General features: G+C 35.5%; 1 protein-coding gene across 8 annotated transcripts in view; it reads right to left on the bottom strand.

Moving 5' to 3' along the window:
* Nucleotides 1-16,619, bottom strand: part of ATP11B (ATPase phospholipid transporting 11B (putative)) — a 125,232-nt gene that overhangs the window by 71,070 nt on the left and 37,543 nt on the right. For 7 of the 8 annotated variants that reach the window (XR_010155398.1, XM_003310129.7, XM_016942344.4 and 4 more), the window contains 5 exons: nt 11,447-11,554; nt 11,119-11,247; nt 10,415-10,518; nt 5,448-5,495; nt 2,050-2,114 (listed from right to left, as the gene is read on the bottom strand). Coding sequence is in view for 7 of the 8 variants with exons in the window: in XM_003310129.7 (XP_003310177.3) it covers nt 2,050-2,114; nt 5,448-5,495; nt 10,415-10,518; nt 11,119-11,247; nt 11,447-11,554 (454 nt within the window). In the remaining variant the exon portion in view is untranslated. Of the gene's footprint in view, nt 1-2,049; nt 2,115-2,983; nt 3,064-5,447; nt 5,496-10,414; nt 10,519-11,118; nt 11,248-11,446; nt 11,555-16,619 lie in introns of all 8 variants that reach the window. The other variant, XM_063806420.1, reaches the window with a different exon arrangement.

The raw sequence follows: 16,619 nt of genomic DNA, 5'->3' as shown, positions 1-16,619 counted from the left end.
CTTAAAGGCAGGGTATTATAACTCAAATAGAGATTATAGAAACGTGGTAAAATAGCCAGAATGATCCAATAGGGAGAGGTGGTACTGAGGCAAAACAACAGAAGACAGACCCATCTAAAGGCATTCAAATTCACATTTTCTTTTAAGAGTGTACAAAATTTGGACCCCATTCATTATGGTTTACTTTAAAGTAAACAGGAGTGACGAAGTTACTACTAGAAAGATGTGTTGGCCGGGCGCAGTGGCTCACGCCTGTAATCCCATCACTTTGGGAGGCCAAGGCAGGTGGATCACTTGAGGTCAGGAGTTCGAGACCAACCTGGCCAACGTGGTCTACTAAAAATACAAAAATTAGCCGGGCATGGTGGCACATGCCTGTAATCTCAGCTATTTGGGAGGCTGAGGCAGGAGAATTGCTTGAACCCGGGAGGCAGAGGTTGCAATGAGCCGAGATCGTGCAACTATACTCCAGCCTGGGCAACAGAGTAACCTTGTCTCAAAAAAAAAAAAAAAAAAAAAGTTTTAAAGTACAGTGTTATATTAGAGGATCTAAAAGCCCTCAAGGTTTACTCTGGTTTCTGCTATTAGAATATTTTTACGGATTTCTTTTTAATTGTGGAAAAACATATGTATTTACCAGTTTAAAGTGTATAATTCAGTGGCACTTAGTACATTTATAATTTTGAATTTTCATCACCCCCAAAGAAAACCCTGTACCCATTAAGCAAACATTCTCCATTCTACTCTACTCCCCAGCCCCTGGAAACCACTAATCTGTTTTCAGTCTCTATGAATTTGCCTATTCTGGGTATTTCAAATAAATGGAATCATACAACATGTGGCCTTTTGTGTCTGGCTTCTTTCACTCAACATAGTATTTTCAGGGTTCATCCATACTGTAGCATGCATTAATACTTCATTCCTTTTTATAGCTGAATAATATTCCATTATATGGATATACCATATTTTGCTTATTCATTATCTAATGAACATTGGGCTATTTCCAACCTTTGGCTATCATGAATAGTGCTGCTATGAACATTCTTGTAGAAGTTTTCGTTTGAACACTCATTTTCAGTTACTTTGGGTATATATGTAGTGTGGGATCATTAAGTCATATAATTCTATATTTAACTTATTGAAGAACTGCCAAAACTATTTTTCAAGGCAGCAGCTGCAACGTTTTACATTCCCATCAGCAATGTACAAGGGTTCCAATTTCTCCACATCCTCACCAACACTTTCTATTTTGTGTTTTTTTTTTTTTTTCTCGATATATGGACTTCTTTATCAGAGAGTCTAACACTGAGAGATAAGATATAGTACAGGTAACAGAAAAAGAGCAAATGAGAAAGAAGATCTCACAAGCTGCAGACAGCCAGTGGGTAACACAGTGGGCCAAGATACTAAGGGCCATTCCTGAAATGTGAGGAGCTAGCTAACAGCTAAAGGTTATCATCAACTTCACAATTTGCTTATAGTTGACTCAGAGTGTACTGTATTAATTTAGATCTCCAAGGCAAGAGCAGTACTTATTCATCCTTTTGATCCATCTCCAAGGCAAGAGCAGTACTTATTCATCCTTTTGATCCAATCAGTGTATGTTCCAATAGTACCTAGTATATATTCAGATATCAGTAAATTTGTTGAATGAATGTATGAATGGATAAATCTGCAGTTATTAATCCAATCTAATAATCATAATGAAATTATAGAAGTGGTTTACTGTACCATGATGCCAGATTATATTGGTTCTCACCCACCATTACTAGAAGTGTTATATAAATTATCTGCACTCAGTTTCACAAGTATCCGTAAAGATAACATAAGATCAAGGTTCTAGTCTACTATTAAAAAACAGGGATCATCAACAAAACAAAAGTTCAATACACGACTACTGTAATACAAACTTTATAAGAAAATTATCATAAATGACAAATAATTAATAAATTATCTAACCAAAAGACCACAAACATTGTACTTTTAAAAGTACTTCATATAAAGCATCAACACAAATCAATAATTTAAAATGTTTAAATATGTACAAACCAAAAATTTCTTTTGTGTTTTTTAATCTGGCTCCACGAAGCAGAAGACTCTCCGGCCCCAGAGGTCTAGGAAAAAAAGAAAATAACCATAAAGCACTGAATATATTAAAAACTCAATTCAATTCTGAAATGGCATCTTCAGCAGAAGGTACTTAAGCTATAGCCATAACACCGCTTTCATATAAAACCAAAATCCCAGCTACTATAAAGCTGCCCAGGGGCCGGGCGTGGTGGCTAACGCCTGTAATGCTAGCACTTTGGGAAGCTGAGGCGGGTGGATTGCCTGAGCTCAGGAGTTCGAGACCAGCCTGGGCAACATGGTGAAACCCCGTCTCTGCTAAAATACAAAAGAAATTAGCCAGGCGTGGCGGCATGCGCCTGTAGTCCCAGCTACTCAGGAGGCTAAGGCAGGAGAATTTTTTGAACCCTGGAGGCGGAGGTTGCAGTGAGCCGAGATTGTGCCACTGCACTCCAGCCTGGGCGACAAGAGTGAGACTCCATCTCAAAAATAAAAAATAAATAAATAAATAAATAAATAAATAAAAAGGCTGCCTAGGCCAATCATGATGTTAGTTACTGTAACAACAAATACCTGCTTTAAGATTAGTGGCTCAGAAAAATGATTATGCATGTAAATACAGTCACAAAGCCACTAGTTTCAAAATTTTAAACATAAAATTCAGCAAAATCAAAGAGTAAGCAGCGATTTAAAAATGTGTGGCAGAAGATGAAATTTTAAAATTTTAAAGCAAAGTTAATCAACAGCTTTGAAAGGGAAAATAAAGAATTAGAACACAACGTAAACATAAACTGTAGTATGATTTGCATATAAATGCATGAATTCTGCACAATTATACTGAATTATAAAATACAATGTACAAGGTATGTTAGTGCTTTTTCTAGGCAAGATCGCACAGTATAACTTGACTACTTGCATTGCATACTTCTTGAAGCACAGGTCTTCTTGCTGTTTGAATTTCTCTCCATAAAGGAGATATAAAACGACAAGGAATAACTAGAAAGGAAATTGATCTTCTTAGTGATAGCAAAATAAGAATCTTCTATGGAAAAGTTAAAAAGCCATTATTTTGTTGCTATTCCTTATAGTTTTCTGAAATATGCATACACAATTATCCAAACCAAACAGAATCTGAACCATTTATGAAGACACCTGCAAACCCAAACACCGTAAAAAATTGCAATGAAGCAAGGAGAACCAATACAGTCATATTTGGAGTACACTCCATGGATAGTCCAAATCAATATGAAAACTATTTTAGGAGCTATAAAATAGCTCTTTTTCACTCAGTGTTGCTTCTAACAATAAACAGAAATACTTTTAGCTCACATTGGCATGTAAAATTGGGATATAATGACAACTTCAGATTAAAAGATAATTCATGTTTGGTCAGGTTGTTTTAGTAGAGAACATGGTTCATTTTTTTAACCATTCTAGGGGCTGAAGTAATATAACTGCTATTTTCCTTCACATATTAATGCAACTCAGACTATGTATCCACACATTTCTCACTATTTCCCTATAAAAATCAAAATAAACCTAGTCATAGTTATTCAGCAGGGATCCTACACATACAAAGATCTTGCTACAGTGTTTACTGAACATGCTCCTATGTTAATGCTTATTAAAAATGTGAATCAATGTGAATGTATGGTATTTTTGCTGGCTTGTCTTGAGGATTTCATTAAAAATGCTCAACTCTTTCTGTTATAGTGACTTATTTCATGCAGCCAGTATAAACTGAACATGTCCCCAGAAAAGAGGTAGAATGTCAAATACGATTAGAAACTCAAGAGCTGATTCCAAGATTGATTCCAAATAAGGTTAACGCTCATGAGTAACAACGTAATCATATCCTATCAGCATATCTTTGAACTGACACAAAGCCTTTCATTTAGGAGCCATTCATTAACCCAAATATTGAGGGAAAACAATCTGAAACAACCAAGAAAAATAAAAATCAGAAAAGTAAGCAGTTCTGGATTGACCACTAAACACTCCAGCTTGCACTGAATGATTCTGAAGTGAAGAAGAGCATAGCACTTATACTTGTTAAACATCATATAAAACATTTTTCATATTCTAGACTTACTAAGCATCGTCGGTTTAAATGTATAAGGAGTGCAAAAAAGCAGCTATGTTTCCTTTTAATATTACTACCTAGTATTATCAGAAAAAGAAATGCAAAAACACAAATAATCTTACTAAATTATTTTGATATCATTTCATGGGATTTGTTTCATCCTCACTTGCTGCTGCCACAAATTACTAGCAGATGAAATGCAAAGTGCTTTTAAATTAACCCTTTCCTGGAAAAGTTTGGGTATTAATGGAGAAAAGGAGAAATAATAGCTGAGGGTAAATGAATGAATAAATGGGTTACAAGTTGAGGGAAATCTAACATTACATTAACACCTAGAAAGAGGCTCAGAGCAAGAGATTACATTGTCTCTTAGCTCAATAATACCAGATGCCTGAAAGAGTGAAGATGTCTGTTTGCTGAGACCACAGCTGCTTTTGGAATCTGAGAGGATTGGTAAGAAGCCTGCAAACCTGAGTGACCTTACTCTGAGAGATACTTATCCACTATGATGGACTGGACTAATTATTAACAACTGAATGGGATTCTAGTAATGTGGCAATATCTTCTGAATTGTATATTCTTTTGATGTAAGGGATTTGTGTTTGAAAACTAGGGGATGGCCTGTGATGTTATGATACATACATTAGTTTTCATCCGTGGTCCCTGGCTCATAACTCCCATAGCCCTTGTTACAGTCTTTTGTTATAATGTTGGGTGTGTTCAGCCTCAGGAGCAGGCTTCTAACCTTCTCCTGCCCTCCTTTCACCCCAAGGTAGGACTCTACTCTTCCCCCACCTTTCTAATTGTGGGTCTTAAGGCCATCCCCAGAGAGGGTCCTTCCTGCCCTATACTCTGGAGTAAAGAAAGCTGACGTCATGAAGCTTCCATAAAAAAACCAAGAGAAATGGGTTGGGAGGGCTTCCAGAGGTTTCTGGAGAGTGGCACGCCCAGGGAGAGCACGGAAGCTCCACAACCCTTCCCCAATATCTGGCCCTGAGCATCTCTTCATCTGTATGCTTTGTTTACATTTAGTGGTTTATTATAAAGGATATGATAAACCAATCAGAAAAGTAAGCAGTTCTGGGTTGACCACTAAACACTCTAGCTTGCACTGAACGATTCTGAAGTGATATAATAAACCACTAAATGTAAACAAAACAAAACAAACAAAAAACAACAAAATTAACCCTTTCCCATGATGGGCTGCTTATTTACATAATCTCCCTTTGGAACTTCTAGTCCCTCCCCCAAACAGTTCCCATTTAAAGGTAATTAGATAACACAAATTAATTCTTACCTTACAATTTCTTCCATTTGTTGGGTTATGATCATTCGTCCCATGAATCTATCAAAAAATTCACATTACAAAACCATATAATATCACTTATGACATCAATGGCTGTTTTTTTGCACCATCCTTTTTTTTTTTTTTTTTTTTTTTGAGACGAGTCTTGCTCTGTCGCCTAGGCTGGAGTGCAGTGGTGCGATCTCGGCTCACTGCAAGCTCTGCTTCCTGGGTTCATGCCATTCTCCTGCCTCAGTCTCCCAAGTAGCTGGGACTACACATGCCCGCCACCACACCTGGCTAATTTTTTTGTATTTTCAGTAGAGACGGGGTTTCACCATGTTAGCCAGGATGGTCTCGATCTCCTGACCTCATGATCCGCCCACCTCGGTCTCCCAAAGTGTTGGGATTACAGGTGTGAGCCACTGCACCCGGCCTGCACCATTCTTACACATGAAATAAAAATCAACCATTTGTATATATGAATGGTCCAATATTCTTGCTATAAATCATTTTAAAAACACTTATCAGTCCTTAAGCTTTAAAAAATTTAGAATTCTTGCTATCTCTACTCCAGCTATGAATGAGGTAATGAATAAAAAATGTTTTCAAAATGGCAAGAATCTGGATCATTTTGGATTTTGAATTTTTGGATTAGGGATATTCAACCTGTAATTCAATCAAAGGGTATACAACAATGTTTACTCTATCAACTGTCGACAAATACACAGTAAGGCCTGCAAGATGACAGATACTGTTCTAGGTGCTTGAGATCCATCAGTGAACAAAATACACAAAGATGCCTGCTCTAGAGTTTACATTCTAGTGGGAGAGATGGTAAGCAATGAACATAATAAAAAAGTAAATTACACAGTATACTAGAAAATATTATGTATTATGAAAACAGAAGAGCAGAACAGAATAAGAAGGATCAGCGTGTGTACTAAGTAGTTAAGGTAGGCCTCCATTGAGGAGGTGATTTAAGCAGACTTGAAGGTGTTACTCAAGAGTTAGACAAGGGCTAGGTCTAGTGACCAGGTGGGAGTAGACATGGTATGTTCAAGGAAAACTAAGGAGGTCAGTGTATGGGCAGGATGAGCTAGAGGTGGAAGGACAGCAAACAGGGCAGAGAAGAAAGGTTGGGGATGGGGGATGGGGGCAGATCCTAGAGATGGTTATAGACATATGGGCTTTGACTCTGAGTGACATGGTGAGCCACTACAGGGTTAAGCAGAAGAGTCACATGATCTGACTTACATTTAAAAAGGAACACTATGACTGCTTTTGTGAGAACAGACTATAAAATATCAGTAATCCAGGCAGGAGATGGTACTGGCTCAGACAAAACTAGGAAAAGATGGTCAGATTTTGGATGTATTTTGAAGGTAAGCCTTCAGAATGTTCTGATGGGTTGGGGTGAGATGTGAGTAAGGAGGTGAAGAAAGACGAAGGGAGAGGAGATGTGAGGAGTCACAGCTGATTCCAAGGTTTCTGGCCTGAGCAATTGGAAGGATGGACTGTATCAACTGAGATGAGAAAGACTGCTGGTAGAAAAGGTTTCTTTCAGGAAGATTAGCAGTTTAGTTTTCAGCTTGATTATTAATTTGAGATTTCTACTAAATATCCAGGTGGAACTGTGGAACAGGCAGCTGAAGTTTAGGAAAGAAGTCTGGGATAGAGAAATAAATCCGATAGTCAGCAGCATGTAGACAGTCTTTAAAGCCAGGAGGTTGGGTGAGATCACCAAGGGAGTGAGGGTAGATAGTGAAAGGTAAGGTAGAGAAGGAACAGTGCAAGTCCTGGGGCACTCTAACAGGAAGAAGTCTGGGACAAGAGGAAAAACTAGCAAAGGAGACTGAGACAGAGGGAATAGTGAGGTAGGAGGTAAACCAAGAGAGGGGAGTGTCCTGGAAGACAAGTTAGCAAATTGTATCAAAGAGGAGAAAGCAATGAACTATTCAACCACTAGATTTTGAATTGGTGAATTTACTTGTAATGAGGTACCATACAGTATTTGAAACAGCAAAACAATGAAAGGAGTCAAGTATGGAAAGGTTGGGGAATGGTTAGGTTCTAGTACATGCACTTGGACTATTCATAGCCATTTAAAATGATCATTAATTCAGCTTCCTGCAATATTTAAAAAAAGGTCAAGAATACCGTTCACTATAATGAACAATACTTTTTTAAATCACAAAACCAATCCACATTCTTAAAAGAAATATTACGCTGGGCGGGGTGGCTCACACCTGTAATCCCAGCACTTTGGGAGGCTGAAGTGGGCGGATCACTTGAGGTCAGGAGTTTGATAACAGCCTGGCAAACATGGTGAAACCCCATCTCTACTAAAAATACAAAAAAATTAACAGGGTGTGGTGGCACACACATATAATCCTATCTACTTGGGAGGCTAAGGCAGGAGAATCGCTTGAACCCGGGAGTCCGGGGGTTGCAGTGAGCTAAGATCGCGTCACTGCACTCCAGCCTGGGCAACAGAGTGAGACGCTGTTTCAAAAATAAATAAAATAAAATAAAATAAAATAAATATTAAAAAAATGGAAAAGAAAAAGATGATTAAAAATCAGTAGAAATCCTACCACGAGAATATTACTAAATTTTGATCTACAATTCCTCCAGGTTTTTCTCTCTGCAGCTATCAATGATTCCATCTTGCCACCTAACTACCTATTTAGTACATATATACACACATTTATTTAAACATTTAGGTTCAGGGGTACATGTGCAGGTTTGTTATATAGGTAAACTTGTGTCACAAAGGTTTGTTGTACAGGTTATTTTGTCACTCAGGTACTAAGTCTAGTACCCAACAGTTATTTCTTCTGCTCTTCTCCCTCCTCACACCCTCCATCCTCCAGTATGCCCCAGTGTGTGTTGTTCCCTTGTGCCCATGTGTTCTCACCAGTTAGCTCCCACTTATAAGTAAGGACATGCAGTATTTGGTTTTCTGTTCCTGCATTAGTTTGTTAAGGATAATGGCCTCCAGCTCTATCCATGTTCCTGCAAAAGACGTGATCTCTTTCTTTTTTGTGCCTACATAGTATTCTGTGGTGTATATGTACCTCATTTTCTTTATCCAATCTGCCACTGACAGGCATTTAGGTTGATTCCATGTCTTTGCTATTGCACACACATTATTTTTACATAACTGGGATCATATGAGAGCCCCAACTTTGTATCTTATTTCATTTAACATTATATTTCAGTATGTACCTATATCATTCAATTCTTTAAAAAGATTTTAAATATCTACATATATACCTATCTAAGCATTTTCCTACTTGGACATATAAAATGTTTGCAATATTTCACATGTAATATATGTGAATATATATATATATAATATATAGCACATATATGTGTTACAAGCACATAATAAAACGAAAGATATAATTTTATATAAATACTGTCTCTAACTTCTATGAGTTCCTCAAGGAGGGAAACTATTCCTATTCATCTTATTCACCTATCACAATGAGCACACAGATGCTAAACAATAATTTGTTAAATGAATGAATGAATAAAAATGGCATTCAAAGATTTTAAGTAGTGATATAATTACGAGTTTTCTTTCTACTATAAAAGCCTGTTGCAATGATTACATTTTACTTATATTTAAAACAAAACACATACTTCCAATAAGAGAAAGTGTGTATTTAAAAAAGTTTTTTCAAACTTTCTCCCCATATTCCAAGATAATGTAAAAACCATACACCAAAGCATTAGTTATACTTCATCTCATATTAATCTTATGCTTGCTTAGTTCTTAGTTGTCCATTTTCTGGTTTTTAATAATTATTTTATAATCTGCCATTGCCTCAGACCAGGATATAACAGCAATATAGAAATCTTAAAATTCTTCACAGTTAAATATGTCTTACAGTCAGTCTATCAAGTGCTTTTAAAGCATATGATTCCAAAGTTTTTAGTTATTTGGCAAATTCTATACTGCATTTGACTTTGATGAAAGTATACAATTTTTATAACATCACATAGAGAAAACCTCCATTATAAAGATGGATCCAAAAAAAAGATACGTAAGAAGTTTGGAAAAGCCAACGGCTAAAGACTTTGAAACATTTCAACCAACAGGTGGAGATATATAATATGACAAGAAGCTGAGGGTGATTTTTACAAAGTTGCTGTAATTTATAGTCTACCACCACTTACTGAGTAAAAATGAACTTAGTTAATCATTTAATTTTTTAATAATAAAAAGTTGTTTCCATTCCACAGCCCACATATAATTGGTAGGATTACTGAAGATGATCACTGAAGGTATACAACACTGTGTTTAGCAAACTGTAATGTTAAAAGAAGTTAGTTCCTCTGTTCCTTTCTCTCCTTTCAGAAACAAGATCTTTAAAAATCTAACAAACTAGAAAAATAGTTTTTATTTTGTGTTCATTGTGATAGATAATAAGATGAATAATAGTTTCTGTCTTTGAGAAACTCATAGCTGTTATATATTTATAGAAAATTATTTTTTACTTTATTATGTGCTACGTGTAAGTAAAATATTGAAAACTTTATAAGGTTATAATTTAAAAGTAGTATCCTCTAATTTAAAAGCAGTATCCTCTATAGTGGTAAAAACAAAGACATAGTCCCTGGCTTCATGGAGCTTACCAAAAAAATCATTATTTTCTTCTAAGAAAATAATCTTATGTCTACTATAACTACTGTTATAGCTACAAAGTGAGCATGCTAGTTCATAGCAAAATAGAAGGTAATGTGAAGAAACTTGTGAATATAAACTCTGGCTTTGAACTATTATCTTTTGCTTAGAATTCTAGCAATTTCTGCTCTTAGTTTTTTTCACCATTAATTGCATCTCCCACCAACCCACCCCACAAATACTGTCTCCAATTAGCTAAAGATTTCATTTTATGTTTATGGTTATTTAAAAATGAGGTCTGTAAATAGGACTTAAAATAAGTATACTGAATATCACACCATACCTGTATAAGTCTGCTTCTGGTTGCTGGCATTCTATTACAGCTACTAGAGTGTCCAAATTGGCAACTGTTTGTAATAATGCTGTTTCTGGAACTGCCACATGTGTCTGAAAAAAATGAATTAAACTGTAGAGTTTTCAGATCCAAATTGCGACCTTCAATATCAGTTATTTCAAATCTCTTTTATAGGTAAAGTAATGGCATACTGTACTTGAGATCACTCAGCTAGACAACAGAAGAGAAAGAAACATGTAAAATAAACAAGGGGAAAAGGAAGCTACTATCATTACCTGTCTAAAGAGGCCATTTGCACATAAGGAAATTAAGTCTGTGTGCATAGTCACTATTACTTTATCATAAGTAATTTAATAGGAAAAACTGTGAATTTTCACCTTTGATTACACTCTGAAAACTGAGAAAATATAAATTTGTCCCTTATCTTTTAAAAGTACCACAAAGAGTAAAAGATTATATTTTTCCTAAAAACACCTTCTGTTTTTAACTTGGATTAAACCCATGTGAGGCTACCCTTGAAATAAAGATATAACATCAATTCTTTCTTAAAACCTTTTTATTTTTGAAATAGTAATTTTAAAAACTTCCCCTTAATCTGGTCAAACTTTACTACTTTAACCAAAGTTAAGTATAATTATAATCCAAAGACACTTTGTTCACCAAGAGCAATACTCAAACATATGCAAGCAAACCTTCAGGTTAGTTTCTCCATCCAAACTAGCAGTTGTAACGTGACAGGAACCATCCAGTCGATCTGAGGACAGAAGCACCAAGTCTGCAGGAAAAATTTCATCTTTGGCTATTCGAACAATATCACCCACCTATAAAGAATTTTGGGGAAGAGTGAATTTATAAATTTTAAAAGGCAAGGACTTACTTTTATTGGGCTCTAAAGAAGCAGCCTATCACAGTATTTTAGCATAGGAAAGTAGGCTTTTAACTAAAACGTAATATCAAGATTAGAATTATGTCCTGTGATATCAAGATAAAGTTGATTTCCATTATTTACCAGATGCATACCCGAATGTTTTTTGATCTAGTTTTTACAAGGCCACCACTTCGAACAACATAAACAGGAGCTCCATTTACTTCATTATCTGAGTTATGCCGTAACCAATCTTCATATCCCTGTAAATATCCAAAGGGTAAAAAATAATTTTTCAGTGTAATTTGAAGATACTTTTATCAAATAAGAAAAAAAACTCAAAAACTTCCCTAAAACACTACATTCCAGAATCATATGAGGCTATTTGGATGCATATGCTCATAGGTATCTGATATTTGTTCCTACTGGAAACACTTGCGTCTTTTTTGTCATATACATTTTCCTGGTTTTCACAGGACCTCTAGTTATTTCTTCTCAATTTCCTTACGGAGGCTCCTTCGATGTCACCTTTATGGATCCTTTTCTCACATTCCTCTTTCTCACTAAGAGATTTCTTCTATCCCTGTGTCTTCAAATAGTATAAATATGCTGGTAATTCTGAAATGTGTATCTCCCGCCATATATCTCTTTTGAACCCCAAACTTGAATACCTAATTGCTTTATTAATATCTCAATTTTGATGTCTCATAAATGTCTTAAACATATTCAGAACCAAACAGATGATGTCCTGAAAGTGTGCTGCATGTCCAATGTTTCCCATCTTGACAAATAACATCACCATCTACCAAGCTGTTCTTGCCAGAAATCTGGGGAGTCATTCTTAATTCCTACCCTTTTCCTAACATCTATGCAATCACTAAATTCTATTGTTTCTATGTACAAATGATATTTTAATCATAAAGTATAAATTCACAGAGCATTACAGACAATAAGTAGAAAAAAATGAGCAGATTTTTGGAACTGAGATTGTGTTCTTTTACTTTCTTAAACAACAGACTGACAGAATTATAATTAGTACAGTTGACCCTTGAACAACACAGGTTTGTACTGCACAGGTCCACTCATACACGGATTGTTTTCACTAAAAGTTATACTGAGTGTACCTAAATCATCTTCCTCCCTATCCACCTCCTCTACCTCTTGTGCCTCTGCCACCCCTGAGACAGCAAGACCAACCTCTCCTCTTCCTCCTCAGTCTACTCAATGTGAAGACAAGGATGAAGACCCTAATCACGATCCATTTCCACTTCATGAATAGTAAATATATTGTCTTCCTTATGATCCTCTTAATAACATGTTCTTTTCTCTAGCTGACTTTAAGAATACAGTATATAATACACATAACATACAAAATATGTGTTAAATGACTGTCTTATGATATTGGTAAGGCTTCTGATGAACAGTAGACTATCAGTAGTTAAGTTTTGGGAGAGTCAAAACTTATACATGAATTTTCAATTGCATAAGGGGTTCCCCTAACCCCTGCATTGTTCAAGGGTCAATTGTGCTTAACAAAAATATGTTAGCCTGTATGGATCATCACTAGGAAGGAAACAGACACAAGCATTTCACAAAGAATCTTTTGATTAAATATTAAGGAATGGCGATCTTTTAAGTGGAAAAGACTTCCTATGCCATTTTAAGAAAATTCAAGAACTCAGAGATACAACACAAGTATAGATAATGGAATCATTTCTAAGAAAGAGTAAGTGAATAAAAAGATAAGGTACAGAATAGGTTTTGTTCTATGTTACCATTTGTGAAAAAATATGCTTGCCTATGTGAACACTTTGCATAGATATCTGGACTAACTTACAAATAATTGCTCCCTGGGTAGGAGAACTAGGAGACTGGGAGTTAGGAGTCTAAGACTTACTATATTCTATTTTGTGCTGTTTCCCTTAAAAAAATGTGCATCTATTATTTTAAAAATATTATTAAATTATAAAATAAAAAGCAAAATATGAAAGACTATTTTGAAGGTATACTGTTTTCAGGTGGAAACCTTGTGGGAAAGCACTCTTAAGACACCTAAATTATGTTGGCCTTATTTAAGTTGCAGTATGTCATTTTAGAGAAATTTAATTGAGAGTCAAAATATTTTTTCTGAAACTGTCAAAAGCACACTTTTCTTTACAGTCAGATGACATTAATAGCAGAGCAACGATAATTCAAACATTATCTTTTTTTAATACAAGCTCATAAATTCTAATCCATCCTACACATTCCTGCCAGATTAGTCTTCCCAAAGCATTGTCTTGATTCACTATCCTGCTCAGAACCCCTTCAGTGATTCTCAATGCTTACAACAAAGCATCTTCTGGCTTCCTTAATTTAGAACCAACCTATACTTCTATTACCTTGTCGTACTTTCCTAAATAGGATCAAACATTAGTTAGACTTACAATTCCCCAAAATAGGTCTTGCCTTTTCTTGCACTTGGGCCTTTGCCCAAGTAGTTCATTTCTACCTCATCTTCTTCCTCAACTGTCATTTTACCCATATTCCAAAACTCATCTTAATAATATTTCCTCCATGAGAATTCATATTTTCATCTATTTATCAGCAATTTGGCAATTCTTTTCTTGGAGATGATCCATGCCTTTTCCTTATTTAGGTATGTGCTCTTGGTAAAATATCTTTTAAAATTAAGATCAGCTGGGCGTGGTGACTCAAGCCTGTAATTACATCACTTTGGGAGGCCGAAGAGAGAGAATCGCTTGAGCCCAGGAGTTGGAGACCAGACCCAGCAACATGGCGAAACCCTGTCTCTACAAAAAAAATAACAAAAATTAGCTGGGTGTGGTGGCACGCAACTGTAGTCCCAGCTATTTGGTAGGCTGAGGTGGAAGGATCACCTGAGCCTGGGAGGTCAAGGCTGCAATGAACTCTGATTGCACTACTGCTCTCCAGCCTGGACAATAGAATGAGACTCTAAAAAAGATAAAATTAAGGACATAGGCCCTTTGTTACACAGAACACAAATTTTTCAGTTTCATTTTTGCTTTTAATATTATTCAGACTTCTTTTAAACACTCACATTTTATTTTTCCTATATGATACCTTTCCTTGCTTACACCAGTAGATTAACTAATTCCCAAATTGAAAATGAGATAAAATTTCATCTGTATTTACTTCTATTATTTTGTAGTTATGTATATTCAGCTTAGTAATCCAAATGTTTTATTTTCCTATATGGTATGAAGTATGAATCCAACTATTTTTTCTAAATATTCAAGTGATTATCATATCACAATTTATTGTCTGATATTTTACCTACTGATTTGAAATATGACCCTTACTTGAATAAATTCTTAAATTTATTTAAAAATAATAATAATAATATTTCCTCCACAAAACCGTCTCTGATCATCCAGATGAAGTGTTCCCTTCCTTCTCTGAATAGCTAGCTACAGCTCACTGGATTTTACTACTACTCTATTGAACCATAATTATTTTTATATTTGGTCTTACCTTCCTATTTCATAGGTTTTAGAATCGTGGAGGGCAAAGACTATCTTATTTCCTACAGCACTGTATCTTGCATTACACAATTGGAGAGAAGACTTAATATGTAAATACAGTTGGGAGAAGCTAAAAACAAGCAAACAACTGACAACCTCATTCATATTAAAGTGTAAGTAATTGATAATGGAGCCTTTTCCTATTTTGATAGAAGTACAAAGGGAAAAGGCAGACTAAAAGGGGAGAAGACAAGAAAGAAAGGTTGGAACATGGCAACTTTCGCTTTTACAATTTTTCCAAAATTTGTTCTATTGATCTACAGTAATAAATAGATACATAAATGAACAATATATGGAAGTATTCTGTGTATTTAAACGAGAAAAAGTTAGGAATAGTTGTTGAAAAAGAGAAAACTCTGAGTGTCAAAATTTTGTTTTGAGTTAAGGAGAAAATCTTTGTGGTTCAAATTTTCTCTTTGAAGACTATATGACCTTTTATATTTCCCCCTTTTGCCTTAGTTATGAAGCTCTCATCTAAATTTAGTACTCATATTTAATAATCATACTAACACAGGTTCTAGGCATAACCTTTTTGCTTTCTGCCTTTATTCACTTTTACTTAAACCAATTTCGGAAGGAGACTGTCAATTATTATTATGATTATATTAAACTCTTACTTGTAGATAAAAATTCACCAACTTTTTTTCAACTCAGTTAATGGTATCATATTCCAGTTAAATGCAGTCCATATTTGGCCAAATATACATTGGGAAATAAGGACAAGAGGTATTGCAACATTTTACATGGCTTTAAAAATATCCAATAAGTTCATTCATTCATTTATTCATCTGTTAAACAACTACTGAAGGCCCAATATGTGCATGGTCTTGTTCTGCTGATGGGAAATAAGCAGGTATATAGAATAAATTATCTGGCATCATAGAGCTAGACATTCAAATGAAAGTGACGGATAAACTAAAATACCAACATTTATCAACAGAACAAAAGAATAAATGATATGAAGGAAAAAAAGGACAGACTAAGAAATAAGAGTGGCATGGTGCTCAAAGTTTAAGTATAGAGTAAAATGAATTGAGAATGCAATTATCTGGCAGAAGAACTTTCCAGGAAGAAAGTACAGCAAGTCATAAAATCTTGAGATAGGAGCATGCTTACTGTGTTCGAGGACAAGTAGAGGAGTGTAGCTGCAGCACAGTGAGTTTAAAAAAAAAATGGTAGGAAATGAAGAAGGAACCAGGGTCTAGACTCTGTACGTCTTTATGTCTTTGTAGATCACTGAAAAGACATGTTTTGGTCAAAGTGGTGATGCAAAGCTACTGTTCAGTAGCTTTAAGTGGGAGGGTAGTGTGATCTGATTTTAAGAGATCAATCTGGCTGCTCTGTGAAAACCATAGGAGAGTAAGAGCGGAAATGAGAGAACTCTTCAGAAAAGAATGCAATTGTCCAGACAAAACATGATGGTGGCTTGGACTAATGAGGGAGATCTTGAAGGTAGGGATAAAACAGAACAGTCAAAGGATGATGATGTCAAGGCTTGCGGTGGTTGGATGGTAGTGCCATTTAATAAACTGCAGAATAACAAGAACTAGTAGTATAGTTTTCGAGGGGGAAAAAAATCAAGAGTCATGTTTGAGATTCTTGTGAGATGACAAAGTTGAAATGTTGTACAAACAGTTGTACATGTGTGTTTGGAGTTCAAAGAATAGTTTCAGGATAAACATAAATTTGGGAACCATCATCATAGAGATGGTAACTTCAATCTGCTGGATGGGATGAAATTACCTAAGGTGAAAGTATATATAGAAACGAGGTCCAAAGGACA

Source organism: Pan troglodytes, chromosome 2 (genome assembly GCF_028858775.2).
Source record: "Pan troglodytes isolate AG18354 chromosome 2, NHGRI_mPanTro3-v2.0_pri, whole genome shotgun sequence".
NCBI lineage: Eukaryota > Metazoa > Chordata > Mammalia > Primates > Hominidae > Pan > Pan troglodytes.
The sequence above is the reverse complement of the archived record's forward strand: the minus strand, read 5'-3'. Positions and strand labels throughout refer to the sequence as shown.